This window comes from Centropristis striata, chromosome 8, assembly GCF_030273125.1.
Source record: "Centropristis striata isolate RG_2023a ecotype Rhode Island chromosome 8, C.striata_1.0, whole genome shotgun sequence".
NCBI lineage: Eukaryota > Metazoa > Chordata > Actinopteri > Perciformes > Serranidae > Centropristis > Centropristis striata.
In genome coordinates this window covers 1,328,802-1,348,133 of record NC_081524.1, presented here as the reverse complement: position 1 = coordinate 1,348,133, position 19,332 = coordinate 1,328,802, and the positions used below count along the sequence as shown (strand labels likewise).

General features: G+C 37.0%; 1 protein-coding gene across 2 annotated transcripts in view; it reads right to left on the bottom strand.

Moving 5' to 3' along the window:
• The window catches only part of atp2c1 (ATPase secretory pathway Ca2+ transporting 1), a 45,572-nt gene that overhangs the window by 14,551 nt on the left and 11,689 nt on the right, over positions 1-19,332 (bottom strand). Inside the window, exons 1-9 of one of the 2 annotated variants that reach the window (XM_059338912.1) lie at positions 17,253-18,903; positions 11,243-11,347; positions 10,315-10,431; positions 5,747-5,836; positions 3,796-3,831; positions 3,607-3,668; positions 2,870-2,978; positions 1,905-2,060; positions 1,523-1,591 (exon numbers count right to left, since the gene is read on the bottom strand). In XM_059338912.1, the coding sequence (XP_059194895.1) occupies positions 1,523-1,591; positions 1,905-2,060; positions 2,870-2,978; positions 3,607-3,668; positions 3,796-3,831; positions 5,747-5,836; positions 10,315-10,431; positions 11,243-11,311 (708 nt within the window). In that variant the 5' untranslated portion in view covers positions 11,312-11,347; positions 17,253-18,903. Of the gene's footprint in view, positions 1-1,522; positions 1,592-1,904; positions 2,061-2,869; positions 2,979-3,606; positions 3,669-3,795; positions 3,832-5,746; positions 5,837-10,314; positions 10,432-11,242; positions 11,348-17,252; positions 18,904-19,332 lie in introns of those variants that run through there. The other variant, XM_059338911.1, reaches the window with a different exon arrangement.

The window sequence follows — 19,332 nt, the reverse complement described above, 5'->3', positions numbered from 1 at the left end:
TCTTTATTGCACTTTTATAAAAGCTGATCAGAAATCTGGTTTCTCCAGGAGAGATCCTGTTTCTATACGTTCACTATTTTGGTTTAAATGATATTTAAGGAACCTGATTTCTTTCTATTTATCGTGTAATATTATTTATTTAAATATTAATGGCCAAAGGGAAATCTGCCCTCTGTTGAGAAGTGTGTGAAGGGTGATGTTTTCTAGTTGGTGGCGCCAGCAAAGTTTCATTGGATGGATGGATGGATGGATAGTTTGATGGTTGTTTGGATGGATGGTTTGGTGGTTGGTTGGATGGATGGATGGATGGATGGTTGGATGGTTTAATGGTTGGTTGGTTGGTTTGATGGTTGGTTGGTTGGTTGGATGGATGGATGGATGGATGGATGGATGGATGGATGGATGGATGGATGGATGGATGGATGGATGGATGGATGGATGGATGGATGGATGGATGGATGGATGGATGGATGGATGGATGGATGGATGGATGGATGGATGGATGGTTGGTTGGTTGGTTGGTTGGTTGGTTGGTTGGTTGGTTGGTTGGTTGGTTGGTTGGTTGGTTGGTTGGATGGTTTGATGGATGGTTGGTTTGATAGTTGGTTGGATGGTTGGTTGGTTGGTTGAATGGATGGTTGAAAAGTTGGATGGTTGGTATCAATTGGTTGATTGACATAAGTTGGCTGGTTGGTTGATTGGACCACCACTTTGGATGGATGGTTTGATGATTGGTTTGATGGTTGGTTGGTTGGTTGGTTGGTTGGTTGGTAAAAGTTGGATGGTTGGTATCAATTGGTTGATTGATATCAGTTGGCTGGTTGGTTGATTGGACCTCCACTTTGGCTCCAAGTAACAAGAAATATTTCAAAGCCTGGTGTTTGACATTTTGTGTTGCTGTGTTCTTCTCATGTTCTCCTGATATTTATGCTCCAGATGGTTCCAGCCAGGTGGGAGCAGGTGCCTCCTGTTGCAGGAGGTTGACCAGGTACCAGGGGGGCTGAGATGGTGGAGTGGCGGTAGACCGTGGGCAGGATGACGGTTATGAGTTTACTTTTGCTTGTTGTTTTTTCATTGTGGTTTTTAGTAGTTGGTTTGTTTTGGATATGGGTGGTTGATAGTTTGCCGATGGTCGCCCCACGATGGTTTTCAGTTCGTTCTAATAAATATCTTAATTTACCTTGTTGGAGCGTCCTTCCCTTACCCTTGAGCCAGGTCTATGACAATCACCATGAAGTAATCGTTACATATTTATATTTAAATAATTATTACTTGTATCATAATTATCTGTCCATCATTCAGACTGAATATTTCATCGTCTCATACTGTTTTTTTGCTCCTTCTGATCAGCGTTTATAGAGAAAACTCTCAAACTATTTAAAACAAATATCAGTCGATCATCTGGATTATTTTGAAAGTTTTTGCAGAATTAATTTACAATATTTCCTGATTGCTGCCGTTACATCTTTGACTATATTAAACATTTAACATTCCTATGCAGTTTACATTTTGGATAACGAACCTCTTCTGCCTGCATCATCTTGAACACTTCCCCGAACTCTGAGTTCTCTCCGGTCCCGATCACGATGCCCTGAGACAAACAAACAAACAAACAAACAAACAAACAAACAAACAAACAAACAAACAAACAAACAGGTTCAGTTCAATTCCAGGAAATTTACATCACAAAGGAGGAGACGAAGAGGAGGAGTTTGTGCCTAAACAAACACAATGAATATTATTCTCTTATAATATATTTATAATATAATAGAGGGGAGGAGTCATATAATAATATAATGAAGGGAAGGAGTCATATAATAATAATATAATAAAGGAGCGGAGTCATGTAATAATATAATAAAGGGGCGGAGTCATGTAATAATATAATAAAGGGGCGGAGTCACCTTGGCGCGGCCGCAGCGGACCAGCGTCCCCATAAAGGCGATGTTGCTTCGGGACGACATGTCCCCGTTGGTGGAGGCCGGCTGGGGGTACGTGGACTTGGAGCAGGGCGTGGTCTCCCCCGTCAGACTGGACTCATCCACAGACAGGTCGGTGGCCTGAGGGGGGACAAGACAAGACCACATCAGACCAGATCAGATCTTATCATATCATATCAGACTAGGACAGATTGGATTGGACCAGGCCAGATTTAATTGTTAACACTTTTATATTTCTACTTGTTTATACGGTAAATTGTTGATACTTTATATGTTTTACTTGTTTATTTGCTAATACTTTTATTATATTTCTAGGTTATACTGTCTTTTTTTTTTTTTTTGCTGTCTACTTTGCTGCTGACAATGTGTTTTTATTTTTCTGGAACACACAAGAAGCTCAAAGTTGAAACTCCACAGATAATTAAACTTTCTACAGTTTCCTGTTAGAGGTAAACGCTGTCATTTGGCGATATCTAAAAAAAAAACCCACCATGTTTAATGAGTTTAATGAGACGTTAAGTTTATATTTTTTCTATTGACAGAACGGTTCCTCATAACGAGTCTTTATTTACTGAGTGACAGAGTTTCAGGAACTTGTTACACACCAGTTCAATTCCAGGAAATTATGACTGGAAATGTGAGATGCAAATGAAAACACAATAGTGTGAGCAACTTTCGCTGACGGTTAGTGTGTGACCTTGTGTGTGTGTGTGTGTGTGTGTGTGTGTGTGTGTATAAACAGTTCCTGGAACAATATTTATTCCTGCTCAGTGAAGCTTTGCTGGATAAATAAAAGAGGAGGCCCGGGGGAACACGCCTAACAAAGGCTTTGTGTTTATGATCAAACATGAGTGTGTTACTGTGTGTGTGTGTGTGTGTGTGTGTGTGTGTGTGTGTGTGTGAGGGTGTGTGTGTGTGTGTGTGTGTACCTCCACCAGGCGCAGGTCTGCGGGGACCCTCTCCCCCACCGACAGACATACGGTGTCTCCAGGAACCAGCTCTCTGGCCAGCAGGTGCTCCAGGTTCCCCTCTCTGATACTGAGACAGGACACAGGGAGGAGGCTTTTATTTTGAAAGGACAAGAAGAGACTTGATCCTGTGGATGGTAAAACTAACTCAGTGAGAAAGGAGGAGGAGGAGAAAGAGGGGAAGAGGAGAAAAAGGAGCAGAAGGAGGAGGAGGAGAAGAGAGAGAGAGAAGAGGAGGAGGAGAAGAAGAAGGAAGAGAAAGAAAAGGAGAAAGAAGAAGAGGAGAAGAAGGAGGAGGAGGAGGAGGAGAAGAGGAAGAGGAGACATAGGAGGAGGAGGAGAAGAAGAGGAGGAGAAGAAGAAGTAGGAGGAGGAGGAGGGGGAGGAGCAGGAGGAAGACGAGGAGGAGGAAGAAGGAGGAGGAAGATGAGACAGAGGAGAAGGAGAAGAAAGAAGAAGAGAAGGAGGAGCAGGAGGGGAATTAGGAGGTAGAACGAGAAAGAGGAGAAAGAAAAGGAAGGTGGAAGAGGAGGAGGACGAGGAGGACGAAAGAGGAGGAGAGAGAGAGGAGAAAAAAGGAGAGGAGACAAAGGAGGAGGAGGAGAAGGGAGAGGAGGAAGAGTAAGAGACAGGAGGTAGAGGAGAAGGAGGTGACAGAGGGAGAGAGGAGGAGAAGAGATGGATGTAGAAATATTCACCAGTGACATTCTGGAGGAACCAGTTTGCCGAGTTCTTCTAGAGATTTCTCTGATCGATACTCCTGAAAACAAACAACAACAACAACAACATGTTTAGAAAATAATACAAATAAAAACAGCTGCAGGATTATTCATTATTTATGTTTTCTGAACATAACAAAGAACAAACAAAATAAAACACAAACTCACCTGGACAAAAGCTACAGTCACCACGATGATGATGGCCTGTTAGAGACAAACACACATTATTATTATTATTATTACTATTATATTTTTTATTATTATTATCATTATTATTATATTATTATCACGTCTCACTGAAGCCGACAGACTCTCACCTGCTTTAAAAACTGTTATTATTATTATTATTATTATTACAACCTCGAAAATGTTTACAAAATAATAAATTAAATATTAACTTAAATAAATAATAAAAATAATAAATGTATCACCAATTTATGAATGTTTCCTTCTCAAAATATTACATTTTAAAGAAATTATGATTTTCCCCCCTCAAAAATATACAAATTTATTAACAAATTATGAATATTTCTTTCTCAAAATATTAAGACATTATAAAGAAATTACAAATATTTTTCCTCAACATATTGTGACTTTATAAGTAAAAAAGACTCCTAAAATTAAGAACTTCTTTAAAAATAAATATTGCTATTTTTCCTTAAAATGTTTATTTTTTTGACATTACTTATATTATTTATATTTTTCCATAAATCAATAGCAGAATATAAGACAATGATTCTATCAGCAATATATTCATATTTAACTCCTTAAAAATAATTTTAATAATTTTAGTATTTTTTACTTCAGATATTATGACTTTATTAACTAAATATTTATACATTCTACTCAAAATATTAAAACTTTATTTGACAAATATTCACATTTGTTCCTCTGAATACTAACTTTGCTAACAAAATGTTGATACTTTTAATCAAATATTATTTATTCACAAAATATTAATATTTTATTATGTCCTATATAATATTTTATCCTTGAAATAAAATGACTTTTCATAAAGCATCATTAATCAAACCAGAATCTATTCAAAGTCTTTAAAACAGAAAGAAGAGCAGCAGGTTTGTGAGTCAATAAATCCTCGAGGCTGAACAAACAATTAAACAAGTTAAACTAACAAACAAATATTAAATATTGATAAAGGAAACTTAAGTTGATGTGTAAACAGTCAGGATGCAAAACAGAAATCCTGAACGACTCGTTTCCTCTGAAGCTTCGACTCCTTTCTGATCTGGATGATAATCAAGAGATTTATCTCTGATTTCATGTGAATATTTATTTATTGATTTATTCATGAGTGACTTTTTTTATGGATATTTCTGATTTTTATTTGGTTCTATTTTACAGATTTTTCTTTACATTTTTTAAAAGAGCCTTTTTTTTTTTTTTAACAGATGTTTTTAGTTTTTAAGCTTGTTTGTACTGTTCTATTTTTTATAAACTGTTTTTAATTTTTTTTGTATTAAGTTTAATATTTAGTATATTTTTATTAGTATTATTTCTTATTATAATCTTTATTATATATATTTTTTTTAATTTTTACTAGTCTTTCTCCGTTTGTTTACTTTTTTACAGATTTTTTTTCTCTATTTTTGACATTTTAAGGAGTTTTTAAGAGGCTGAAACACAACAAATGACACAAAAAGTTTACTAAACATTTTAGATGATTTAAGGTTTAAAACGATGGTTTTCTGGATGGAGTCTGCTTCAATCAGAGCTGTGTTAAGTAGTAGTTCTCCTCTACTAGGAGCTAAAATTATTGTTCTTGTCAATGAAATCTGAAAAGAACAGAGATAACAGCTTCAGAAAGAGAAGAAATCATTATAAATATAAAGTAAACTCAAACTGATATTGATGTTTGTTGGGTGTTTAGCTTCGTTCAGGACTTTTATTTTGAAATGTTACTTCATCTTCTCTGTTGTTCTCTTCAGACTTTCATCCATAAAATAAAGTTGTTGTTTTATTGTTGTCTGATCTGATCAGCAGCATGTTTCTCCTCCTGCCTTAAACTGCTCCTTCTATGGGTAGAGGAGGTGTTGGCTGGAGGAGGAGGAGTCTGAGTGTGTTGTTGTTGTTGTTGTTGTTGTGTGTGAGGTAAACGTACCACGGTGATGCTGATGGCGTCATCTAACTGGTGCATGAGGACGCTGATGACGGCCGACGCCAGCAGCAGCAGAATCAGAGGGTCCTTGAACTGCACACACAGCAAATGACACACACAGAGACATTAGAGATAATAAATAAAAAAATATATATATATACATATATATATATATATATAATAAAACACAGAGACATCAGAGACAATAAAACACTAATACATGGACTTTATTCTGTGAGTGTGTGAGTGTGTGTGTGTGTGTGTGTGTGTATCTTTATGTGTGTGTGTGTGTGTCTGTGTGTGTGTATCTTTATGTGTGTGTGTGTGTGTCTGTGTGTGTGTGAGCTCATTTTTAGCTTTTAAAGAAGTGAGTTCATTTTGAAAAATTAAGACATTTCATTAAAGTAAGGACACTTTGGGAACGTGAGGACACTGAAGACAAAGGCATTACTATTATTATTTTTTTTTTTTTACAAAGAAAAGACGGTTGGGAATTATTTGATCAAAATGTTTATATTTTTACCCAAAATATTATGAATATTAAATTTTTTGCTCAAAATATTATTACTTTTCTTTTTGCAAACTATTAATTATAATAATAATGTACTATGACCTAATTTTAAAACAGCATATTATGAGTTTTACAAAAGTAAACAATATTCTTTCCTCAACAAATTACTTTCAATAACTAATTATTTTATTAATAATGAAATACACTTTTTTGTTGTATTGTGTTGACTTCTGTAGTGAAATAAATACTATATATATAGTGTACATAATCATATAGAGTTTTTGGAGAAAAAAGCAACATTTTGGGAAGACGAAGACAATTAGAGAGTTTTTATAATGACAGGACATTAAAAAAACAACACACAAACAAATCTGTAATTCTTTTAAAAGATGTTTAGACATTCTGCAGCAGGTTGAAAGTGTTTTCTAATAGTTTCTATAAAGAGGAGTCACAGTTTGTGTTGTTGTGGATTCAGATTGTTTAAACTGTATTTATATTTTCACACACAGAAGTTTTCCTGCTCTGTTTCAGTCCTGTGGTCCAGGTCCTAGCTGGTTCTAGAGTCTAAAGGGTTTCTTTCTGTCGTGTGTTCGATCTGAAGCAGTCAGTGATCCGTGGCGAGGAAGAGGAGGAGGAGGAGTGAAGCTCTATTTTCAGCTCCGGCTTCTAAATGACCCGCTTTCCCCGTCAACCACATGAGCGCCTGAACGCATCGCAGAGGAAACTTTAACCCCTCGTGGTTTGATCCTCAGAGCTGCTGCAGGTTGATCTGATCTCTGTCAGTGCAGCGTACAGTCGCACGGTTTCTCTCTGAGGATTAAACCTCATTATGTCAACACAACACTGAAAAAAAATCATTAAAAAAACAACCGAAGTGTAAGTTATTTTACAGATAAGTTCTTTAGAAAAACAGATAACAGTAAATATCTGTATATATTATTTATTAGTTAATCTGTAGAATAACTAAAGGTTTTCTTTACTTTAATATGAAGGTAAGCGGACAGAATTTTCTTTTTTTTTTAAACATTCAATTTAAAGTTGTACTGTATGTTTTGTAATTTTGTCTCTTTTTTGGGTAATTTTGCATCTTTTGTGTCTTTTTTTGCTAATTTTTGTTAATTTGTCTCTTTTTTTGTAATTTTGTGTCTTTTTTGGGTAATTTTGCATCTTTTTTTGGTTATTTTGTATCTTTTTGTGGGTAATGTTGTATCTCTTTTGGTCATTTTGTAAACATGACTGAAAACATGACAATACTTCAATACTTAAATATGTGGAGAAAACTGTTTTTACAGCATTCAGGACACTTGTGGGCACTTGTAAAAGTGTTTCTATATAAATAATGTTTTATTCTCCTGCGTCCTGCGGCTGCTCAGCAGCAGTTTGTGTCCTTGTCAGAGTTCATGAGGACAGAAGACCAAACGTCCTCCGGCTGCTGTTCTCTCATCTTTCTGACCGGCTGCTGCTGGTTTGTTTCTCCAGTTGTTACTTTAACTACAGGAAGAACAAACTTCTGTGTCCTTCTGCAGAGGATTTCTGACCCCGAGCGCTTTTAGTTTGTCTCATTTAAATTGACTTCTGCTGTGATATATAAATTTATATTTAAATAATATTTCTGATTCTCCAGCTGGTGGGGACAGAAACCAGAGTAGAGATGAAGAACGAGGCTGTTTCTGATCTTTGTCTTCTCTAATTCATTCAGATTCTGCTCCATGTTTCTGTGCTGCTGGTCACAGCTGTTGTTGTGTTATATAATCAGAAGTGGGACTTCAGCAGCATTACACACAACAACAGATAAAAATCACTCACTCATAAATATAAAGCCTGATGTATGATGGAGGAGACATAAACATGAGGATATCTGATATAAAACAGCAGGATTGAGCTGTTATGTGACTTTCTGTTTCCTTTCAGAGTGACAGAACAATGACAGAGGAACATGACCAGCCTGCAGACATTTCATCAACACGAGATAAAAATAGTCTTTCGGCTTCGTCCTGCTGCTGCTGCATCCTGCTGCTGCTGCATCCTGCTGCTGCATCTTGCTGCTGTTGCATCTTGCTGCATCTTGCTGCTGCATCTTAATGCTGCTGTTGCATCTTGCTGCATCTTGCTGCTGTTGCATCTTGCTGCTGCATCTTAATGCTGCTGTTGCATCTTGTTGCATCTTGTGCTGTTGCATCTTGCTGCTGTTGCATCTTGCTGCATCTTGCTGCTGCATCTTAATGCTGCTGTTGCTGCATCTTGCTGCTGTTGCATCTTAATGCTGCTGTTGTTGTTGCTGCTGCATCTTGCTTTTCACGTGGGACTTGAACCCCGCTCTGCTTGGTCATTATACTTTTTTGGGGGGGTAATTTTGTTTCTTTTTTTTGTATATTTAAAGTTTTTTTGTGATTTTATGTCTTTTTGGTAATTTTGTGTCATTTTTTGGGGTTATCTTTGTCTCTTCATTTAAGTTAAAATGAATTCATTTCTGTTTTCACACGGGACTGGAGCCCCGACCTCCTGAGTGAAGGTCAGCCTCCTACTGAATGCAGCTTCGCTTGACTTCTCCATCAGCAGGATGGCGGCAGACGGTAAAATACGTAAAAAACGCTCGTTTTTTGCTAAACACGACACATTTTTAAGGCTGAAAACTGCTGATGGAAACTCACCAATTGACATCGTCGTTAATGCCACATTTCAACATTTCGGTTTCAAATTTGCTTCGACTTTGATGGAAACACGACTGATGCTCTTTTTCTTTTGTCATTTTTGGTCGTTTTATGACGTTTTTGGGTGAATTTAGGGTTTTTTTTGTGGTCATTTTAGGGTTTCTTGGGATTATTTTGTGTGTTTTTTGGTGATATTACACCTTTTATGGGTAACTGTATCTTTTTTTTTGTAATAAAATTCTTTAAGGTCAGGGCCGAAGAGTTCCTGGGTAGCGTTCTAAAAGTTTTGACTTGGATGGAAACACGACTAATGGCTTTAGATCGTTGATGTTTTCTCACATGGTTATAAAGTAATAAAAGGAACATCTTCAGTGTTTCCTGTCTGGTTCTTCTTCTGTCAGCTAACATCCTTCAGCTCGAGGCGTTATTATTATTAATCCACCGGACAGCTCATCGTTTTGTTTGTTTCCTTTCCTTGTTGTTTGAGTGGACTAAACGAGGAAACAGCCCGAGGAGATCTGGTGCATGTTTCAGAGCCGCGAGCGCTGAACGATCCGGGTTTAAACATGTTGGAGGAGCGTCTCCGGCTCAGATCCTCCTCAGGCTGTCGGCTTGTTTAGTCCACTCAAACACTGAGCACAGAAACATTTGGCTGCTGCAGCTTTTCTTACAGAGACATGTTCTCTCTTCTTTCCTCATGGTCTAAACGTGCAGCAGCAGCAGGAGAGCACACAGAAATATTAGGAATGAGCAGACGGGACATTAGTACACAGAGTCTGGACTCAGCCGTTTTAAAGTCTTTCTGCAGGCTGACTCATGTCGAAGGTTCAGAAAACCTCAAACCAAACATTTTTTTTGTCATTTTATGAATGTTTTATTTGTATTTTTAAAGTCCTTTTTAGGGTCATTTTATGTATTTTGGGTAATTTTACATCTCTATGGTATATATTTCATTTTATATATTTTTAAAGTCTTTTCCTTGATCATTTTAGAGTTTTTGGTGGGTCATTTTGTGTCATTTTAGCTATTTTTAAAGACTTTTTGGGCATTTTATGGGTTATATTGTGTCTTTTTGAAGGCAATTTTGTGTATATTTTTGTCATTTTGTTTCTTTTTTGGTCATTTTGTATCTTTTTTGGTCATTTTAGGCATCTTTAGTATTTTTTAAGGCTTTTTTTTGCTATATGTGTCTTTTTTTTAGTAATTTCACCTCTTTTTGGTATTTGTAACGTCTTTTTTTGATAATCTTCTGTCATTTTTTTGTCCTTTTTCAGCTCCCTCTGACAGGGTTTTTTGGCCGGGCCCATTAGTGAACAGTTCTTTGGTTTTCCTCCACCAGAGAACCGAGATGTTTCCTGTGTCTGATGTTCCAGTGGTGAGAACAGATCATTTCCTGTATCAGCGTTTACCTGAGAGATGTATTTCCTCCATAGCGGCTCTTCTTCACTGATGTCGAACTCGTTCCAGCCGTGATACGCTCTCCTCTGCCTCACCTCCTCCTCGCTCAGACCCAGCTGCAGCTCCGCCTGCAGAGCCACGTTATAACACGCTTATTACACTACACAACACGCTTATTACACAACACAACTCAGTTAGTCTGAACGGTTAAAGTCAGACGGGAAACTGGAACATTTGTTAAAAGGTAAAACACCTTCTGAAATAAGTTTGGTTGTCCTGCAACATGTCTCGTCAGTTTCACTGGCAAAATAAATACATAAATGTGCAAAAGTCTGAGGCAGCTGTGAAGAATTGATGCTGGTTTGATTTAGATTTTTCTTCTGTTAACTCACTTTGCATTTTTATTTGATAAAAATAAACTATTAAAGTTTTTATTTTTGAAAGCATTCTTATTTTACAACATTCTTTCACGCCTGCCTAAAACTTTTCCTCTCATTCTCATTCTATGTTTGTTCTTCATTTTTTATTATTTACAACATTAGATTTATAATAAAGACATCGAAACTATGACGGGACACGTATGGAATTATGTAGTAAACAAAAAGTGTTAAACAAACAGACAGACACACACAGACAGACAGACAGACAGACAGACAGACAGACAGACAGACAGACAGACACACACACACATACACACAGACACAGACACACACACAGACACACACACACACAAATAGACAGACACACAGACACAGACACAGACACACACACACACACACACACACACAGACAGACAGACACACACACACAGACACACAGACACACACACAAATAGACAGACACACAGACACAGACAGACAGACAGACACACACACACACTCACACACAGACAGACACACACACTCACACACAGACAGACAGACTCTCTCCCTCTCTTACCTGCAGGACACAGACTACTTCGTTGACGGGGAGTTCGCTGGCCTTCCTGGACGTTAGTACGGGGACCATGGTCTCATCTTCACTGAATTGTTGTCTCTCGGAAAGCTGCAACACAAACAAACAAACACACAGAGGACGGTTAGTGAGGACACTGGGAGACGTGCGCTGACCTCTGACCTCTGACCTCCGTCTGACCGAGTCGCCTGCAGCTCAACAACTTGATATTCTGTTGTTCTAACTGGAGACTTTCCTCCTGAACGAAGAGAAGAACAACATCCAGGAGACTGAAGCCTGAGAGCTGCAGGCTGTGGACACAACTTCTCGTCACCGAGTTCACCTGAGCTCTCCTTTTATGTCCTTTTTTGTATTTTTAAAGTCCTTTTTTTGGTCATTTTGTAGTTTTTTAGTAACTTCAGGTCTTTTTGGTATTGAAACAGGAGCATTTGGGGTTATTTTGTGTCCTATTTGGTCATTTTATGATTTCATTTGAGTCATTCTGTGTCTTTTTGGTCATTTTCTGTTTTGTTTTTTTTAGGTCATTTTGTGTGTTTGTTTTTTTGTATTTTTAAAGTCCTTTTTTTGGTAATTATGTGTAATTTTCAGATATTTTGGGTATTTTTAAATTCTTTTTTTGGTTATTTTGTGTTTTTTTTTGTCATTTTAGGTATTTTTTGTATTTTTAAAGTCCTTTTTGTAGTCCTTTTATCTTTTTAGGTAACTTCACATCTTTTTGGTATTTGAAACGTCTTTTTTGTAATTTTGTGTCATTTTTTGGTCATTTTAAGGATTTATTTTGTATTTATTTATTTTTTTTGGTCATTTTTGGAGTATTTGGGGTCATTTTGTGTCTTTTTTGGTCATTTTGTGGGTTTTTTTGGTCATTTTGTGTATTTTTGTAGGTAACTGTGTCTTTTTAGGTAATTTTGTGTCTTTTTTAGGTGTTTTTCCCTCTCACATCTATAAAATCTCCCTCTGTAACACTGTAGCGTCTCAGGCAGCAGATTTGCTGTTTTTCTGATCCTGCTGCTCTCTGCAGAAGCTTCGTCTCACCTTTCTTCGCCTTTATTCACAGTTTCAACAATACACATATAAACTCAAGGTTGATGCCAGATAAAAAGGCCTGCAGAGGAATGAATAAATAGATCCATCTCTGAACACTTGGCAGAGCGTTTCTGTTTCTGTCTGTAATCTCACAGACTCTCTCCACTTCTGTTCAGCAGCTGGAAACAAGACACACTGCACGCAAACGTGCATAAAAGATGCAATTAGTATAGACAGTTAGTATAGTACTATAGTCTCTTCAAACTACAAGATCTACAACCTAAAAACACAACAGCTCGTCTGTCAGAACCTCCCATGTGTTTCTAAAAATATCACACAACATTAAACAGTAACGTAAGGTTATAAGGAACAAATAGCTTTGGTTTGGTTGAATTTGTGCTCCATCAGCACTTCTCTAAGGTTTAGGACCAAACAGTTCCTGGTTGGGCTCTAAAAGACTAAAAGAGGAAATAAATGATGTAAATGGTGGAAGTGAAGTAGTTAGGAGGACGACGTGACTACAGGAAGTGACATCGTTCAGTAAAAACCTGATGCAGGAAGTTAAGAGATGTTTGAATCACATGCTGACCTTTGGCCTCACACGGGGCACCAACACTGACCTGCTGTCTTTTTATTCTGTCATTTTTGGTTGTTTTATGTCTTTTTTTTGGTAATTTTAGGTTTTTTTTTTGTTATTTTGTGTCTTTTTTTTGGCTTTTTTACACGCTTTTTGGTATTTGTGTCTTTTTTTGTAATATTACGTATTTTTTTGTCTTTTTGTTTATCTTTTGGTCATTTATTTTTTGTGTAATTTTTTTCTATTTTTATGTATTTTAAAAGTTTTTAGGGGGTAATTTCTATCTTTTTGGTATTTGTATGTCTTTTTTTGATAATTTTACATATCTTTTGGTCATTACATATATTTTGAAATATTGAGTCATTTTTTGACAATTTATTTTGGGTTGTTTTGGGTTATATGTGGTTTTTTTTTTGTCATTTTAAGCTTTTTTTTGTTAATTGTGTCTTTTTTCCCGTCTTCTGGTCTTTTTTGTAACATTACGTCTTTTTGTCTATTTTTTGGTCATTTATTTTTGTGTCATCTTTTGTATTTTTAAAGTTTTTTGGGGTAATTTCTGTCTTTTTGGTATTTGCATGTCTTTTTTTTTTATCATTTTACATATTTTTTTGTCATTACATTTTTTTGTAATTTTGATTCATATTTGTAAATTTAGATTCCAGCCTGCTGTAAATCTTTTCTTCTGTTTAGTGTGTAAAAGACACCAAGAATAATCTGAATATTTAATGGTGTAATCTGACAGTTTATTGTTGTGCAGGATGATGAAGATGATGATGATGATGATGATTAGAAGAGGAGCAAAGACTCGTTGAGGTCCAGAGAGGAACGAGGCTGACAGCGTTTTAACACACCAAGAAACAAAAAGAGAAGAAGGAAAAAGAGCCCAGAGGGTTTAAAACCAGAACAAAGACTCTTTTTACTTTCACTCACAAGGAAGAAGGAAAAAACACTTTCATTGCTCTGTCAGCTCATTTTACATGTCACTATGAAGATCTATTTTAAAACACTTTATAGAGAGTTTACTGCATCAGGATTTTATGATCAAAGATCCTCTTCTGCTCAGGAAACTTCTGGAACTTCTGTCAGACTTTACGGAGAAATTTAATTCACAACTTTACTATAAATTGGTCATTTTGCTTCTTTTGTTGGTCATTTTACATATTTTGTGGTCACTACACTGTTTTTGTTGTCATTTTGTGTATTTTCTTTTCTAATTGTATGTCTTTTTTGCATTTTTAAAGTATTTTCTTTGGTAATTTTAGGTCTTTTTTGTTATTTTGTGTAATTTTTTGTATTTCTAAAGTCATTTTTTAAATTATTATATGTATTTTTGGTAATTTTAGGCTTTTTTTAATTTTTAAAGTATTTTTTTGTCTTTTTGGTCATTATGTGTCATTTTTTTAGTTATTTTATGTCTGTTTTGTCATTTTAGGGTTTTTTTTTTGTAATTTTGTGTCATTTTTCGGTGATTTTATGTCTATTTTTGTATTTTTAAAGTCACCCACCGCCATGCAACGCCTTCGCCGCTTCATACCCCCAGCAACATGCGGGTCTTTGTAACAGCTGCAGGACTTGATGGCTGCTTGACTATGCGTTCATACGTTTGGACGGGTTGACAGAGAACAGAAAAATAAATGATGGAAGTCAAGTAGTTACGGTTTTGGTCATTTTGATTTCATGACTTTTGTTCTCATTCGTCTACTTTTGTATATTTTTTTGGGTAATTTTGGGGGTTTTGGGGTTATTTTGTGTCATTTTTTGTGTATTTTTTTCTAATTGTATGTCTTTTTTGCATTTTTTAAAAAGTATTTTCATGGTCATTTTAAGTTTTTTGTAATTTTCTGTCTTTTTTGTAATTTTAGGTCTTTTTTTTAGCCTGGCTAACACCAGACCAAATCTCATTGGAGATTAGGTCTGGACACCTTCAATGCATTTCTCCGTAGAGGAGGTGTGGTTTACGATCCTCCGGAGCCGTTTATTGGGCGCTTAGAATGTCTATCAAAGCGTCTGTAGGTAGCTCTTAGCCAATCAGATCAGTTATACCAGATGACGTAGTAGAGCAACAGAGATGGATGTTTGTTGTGTGTGTGTCTGTGAGAGAGTGTTGCTGCTGCTTTGCTTCTCCAGTTCTCGCTTTCTGCAAGATTATTTATTTTCACGCTTTATTCCCCCTCATGTCATTCAGCCACACACACCCACTGATTTTATGGGCAATAAACAAGCTGCTGCGGGTCTCTGGGGGCTCCGCTGTCCCCCGGCTCGGAGCCAGATCACCGGCGGTGACCGGCGGTCTCACCGGCTCGGCGCAACGAGCCGCAGAAACCGCCCGTGCGGCGCTAATAGCCCCGCTATCGGTGATCTCGCTACCAGCCGGGGGACAGCGTAGCTGCCGAGAGACCTTTCGCCTTTCAACTTTCGCTCTAAACTATTTAAAACACCATCTACAGCTAAAGAGAGTTTCGCGTCCGCAGCAGCCATGTTGGATCCGGAAAGTTTCCAAGTGCCGAGTAGTACGCGTCATCGTCTCACCGTCCCTCCCCGCTCTGTGATTGGATCCCTAAAACAGGGCTAAGATAATCGCCTCGTTTCCAGACTGCCTGGAGGTTCGAAATCAAATTCGAGCGCGCAAGGCAGTCTGGGTATACCCAGGCTATCTTTTTTTGGTAATTTATTCTCCTTTTTTGTATTTCTTTTTAACAGGTTGATGGTAAATCTCATTGTACTAGTACTTGTTACTCTGTGCAATGACAATAAAGGCTTCTGATCTGATACAGGTATTATCTTTACAATCTGTATGTTGACTCGTCAGCTGTTTTAGTTCGGACAGATCGCTCTTATTACTAAAAGGTCAGTCAGTCAGTCAGTCAGTCAGTCAGTCTGTCTGTCTCCGCTATGAAAACTTCTTTAACACAACGCTGCTGCAGCGGGGAATCCTGGGTAAAACCTGGCAGAAGATCTTGTCGTGACCAAAACAGCAACAGACGGATTCCAAACACTTTAAAACACTGTAAGTTGGATAAAAACGTTGAGTTTTCTACTACCAGCGTGTTTCTGAGGCGGATCTAAAGTCACCAGTTTGATGTTTGAACAGTGAAATGTAGCATCAGCACCGAGGTGTCAGTCAACCACAAACACTCACCTGCTGAGTCATCAGATACTCAGCTCGTCCTGAATGAATCCCAGATATTTCTCATCTACCTTCAATGTTTTCAGTCTGAAGACGAGACGACCGAACGCTACGAAACAGCCAAACTGAGCCGACGCTCCACAGCCAGCAGAGACCAGAGCTCATAGGAATGTATGGAGAGAGACAAACAGCTGGTTCCTCCAACAACCTGACACCTCACACAGACTAGAAACACTTTACAACAGCAAACACACCAACACTATTCTGTAGAAACCAGAGCTCAGAGAAGAACTCCTGTTACTGAGATCATTCATCATAAAACTTTAGAGAGCAGAGGAATAAATGGTGGAAGTGAAGTAGTGACGGTTTTTGTCATTTTATGACTTTTGTTGGTCTTTTTACATATTTTTTGGGTCATTACTTGGGTTTTTTGGTCATTTGGTTCTCATTCTATGTCTACTTTTGTATTTTTTTTTGTCATTTTAGGGGTTATGGGGTTACTTTGTATCATTTTTGTCTATTTGTTTTGGTAATCTCATGTCCTTTTGGTATATGTAATGTCTATTTTTGGTCATTTGTATATATATATATATATATATATATATATATATATATATATAGATAGATATCTATAGATGTCACACAACTTTGAAATATTATCATGATTAAAAGAAAAAAAAACAGAAAATACACATCATATTGCTGAATGTAAAATAAAAAAACAACTTTATGTTTGCTTACATATTAAACTTTAAATTCAATGTTAATTTTTAAATAAATAAATAATTTATTTATTATTAATCGTATTTATCTGTGTTTTTTTGGCAACTATTGCTGCAAGACTTTTACTGCTTTTTAATGATTATTATTATATATTTATTTATTTATTACAGTGTAGAAGCTACATACAAATATTAGCATGATTAAAAGAAAAATGTATTTTCTTTTAACACAGAAAAAAATTCACATTATATTGCTGAATGCAAAATTAAAAAAGCAACCTTGTTTTCTTACAGTTAAACTTTAAGTTTAACGTCAGAGAAAATGTAAAAAGAAATTCATAAACAGTATATATATATATATATATATATATATATACCTTTATAGACCTATATAGACCTTTTACTGTTTTTTTAATGATTTCTTTTTACATTAAACTTAAATTTAAACAGAAAGCAGCTTGTTTAAATGTAACATTCATTAGTTTGATGAGTACTTCCTGTCTGGTTATTGTTGTGTGGTTGTGAGTCAGCAGCTATAATCACCTGGGTGATGAGGTCAGGGTTCAGGAGGAGCCGGTTCCTCCTGTTTCACTCTGCTCCTCTTCAGCTCAACACAGACAACCAGCAGCAGTTAGCTGAGCTACACACCTGGTAGAACCCAGGACCTGGTAGAACCAAGGACCCGGTAGTCTTCTCAGGACCTGGTAGTCTTCTCAGGACCTGGTCCCCTCTCTGCAGCTCTGTATGAACCAGATAAACTACCAGTGTGTCCTCTGACTGAGGCTCCTCAGACCAGAGTGGTGAGACCGGCTGACAGGATTGTTTCTGATTAGCAGCTTAGAGGAGGAACTTCCTGCTCCTCCTCCTGCTGCTGGAGCAGACGCTGCCCCTGCAGGACGGGAGGACAACTGCACCCACTGCTTTTATATATATAGAAGCGATATGTTGTCCCGGAAATTATTGGGATATTATTGTAATTTTAAGACCAATTTATGTCGCTGAACTCACGTCATTTAGGACATTTATCTAAAAACTTTAGAGTGGGAAATAAATGATGTAAATGCTGGAAGTGAAGTAGTTACGGGTTTGGTCATTTCGCATCTTTTGATGGTCATTTTACATATTTTTTGGTCATTACATGTTTTTTGGGGGGGGTAATTTTGTGTTTCTAATTTTTTAATGTCTATTATTGTATTTTTGAAGTAATTTTTATGTATTTTTTATAGTCTTTGTAACATATTTCTTGGTAATTTTGTGTACTTTTTTCTCATTTTATGTCTATTTTTGGTATTTTTTTTCTTTTTCTGTAATTTTTTTTCTCATTTTGTGTCTATTTTTGTTTATTTAAAGTATTTTTAATGTATTTTTATTCACTTTAGGGGTTTGGGGGGTTATTTTGTGTAATTTTAGGTTGTTTTTTTGTCATTTTGTGTCTTTTTTTGTTTTTTGATATTTGTTACCTCTTTCTTTGTAACACTTTTCCCTCATTTTATGTCTATTTTTGTATTCTTAAAGTCTTTTTTTGGTCATTTTATGTCTTTTTTTTAGTAAATTCACGTCTTTTTGTGTTCATTTTATTATTTTATTTTTAGCTCCTCCACAGTCCAGATCTGGTCTCTGCTGGTTTCGACAGACAGAGCTGGACTACCAGGCCAACAGACTGACCCCTCAACCTCAAACAAAACACCAAATAATAATAAGTCATATTTTCTTGACCTGAGTGATTAAAAACACAGTGAGACTCGGAGCAGGTTTGTCCTGACGCTCCCAACAGGCTCCAGCCTCATTTGACTACACAAAACATGCAAAACAGAAACAAAACAAGCCGACGGAATAAACAAATATTACATCTCTGCTCAGGTCCTCAGAGCTTCGTCCTCGTTACAACCTGCAGCCTTTTATCACGGTTTCCCAGCAACAACCGGAGCAGGTCGGCCTGTAGCGGGCTGGGAGCCAGATCCCTGCAGGCAGCTGGACATCGATCTCTCAGCCGGAGCGAGAGGCGAGGACGTGAACTTTAACCGGTCAGAGAGGAGCTGCTGCTTTATGACCAGGAACACAACAAACAGCAGCTTTATGCCCTCAATGCAACTCATACACTGTAAAAACTAACTCCTTCCATCACCCTCAACAGACTGCTGGGAAACTTCTGTCTGTCAGGATTTTCTGAGACTTTGATGGGGGACCCAAACAGAGTCCGGGGGTCTGGGGCCATGCTCCCCGGAGAACATTTTTACCCTAAAAGTCTAAATTTCCTTCCTGTGCCTCTCGCACATTCTAATGCCACTATTCCATCTGAATCATTGCATATTTTAGAGAATTATTGTAAAGGATAATAAGGGTTCTTCTATGTCTTCTTGTAATTCTGTGGTTGACTCTGCTAACACATCCATGTGCTCTTATTTTGAAAGCTACATGTGTTTGCTTTTATTTTGAAGGTGGGTCTAACACTTTCTCACCGTAACGCCTTATGGTGCGTTTAATTTACACCGAAAGTCTGAACTTGCTCGGAAGAACAGACAGGTAGAGACAGACAGGTTTAAAGTTTTTCAGTGGGTGTTCTGGTTTAAAACAACAAAACACTAACAGACCAAACTTTGTGAGCACAGCAGCAAATAAAGTT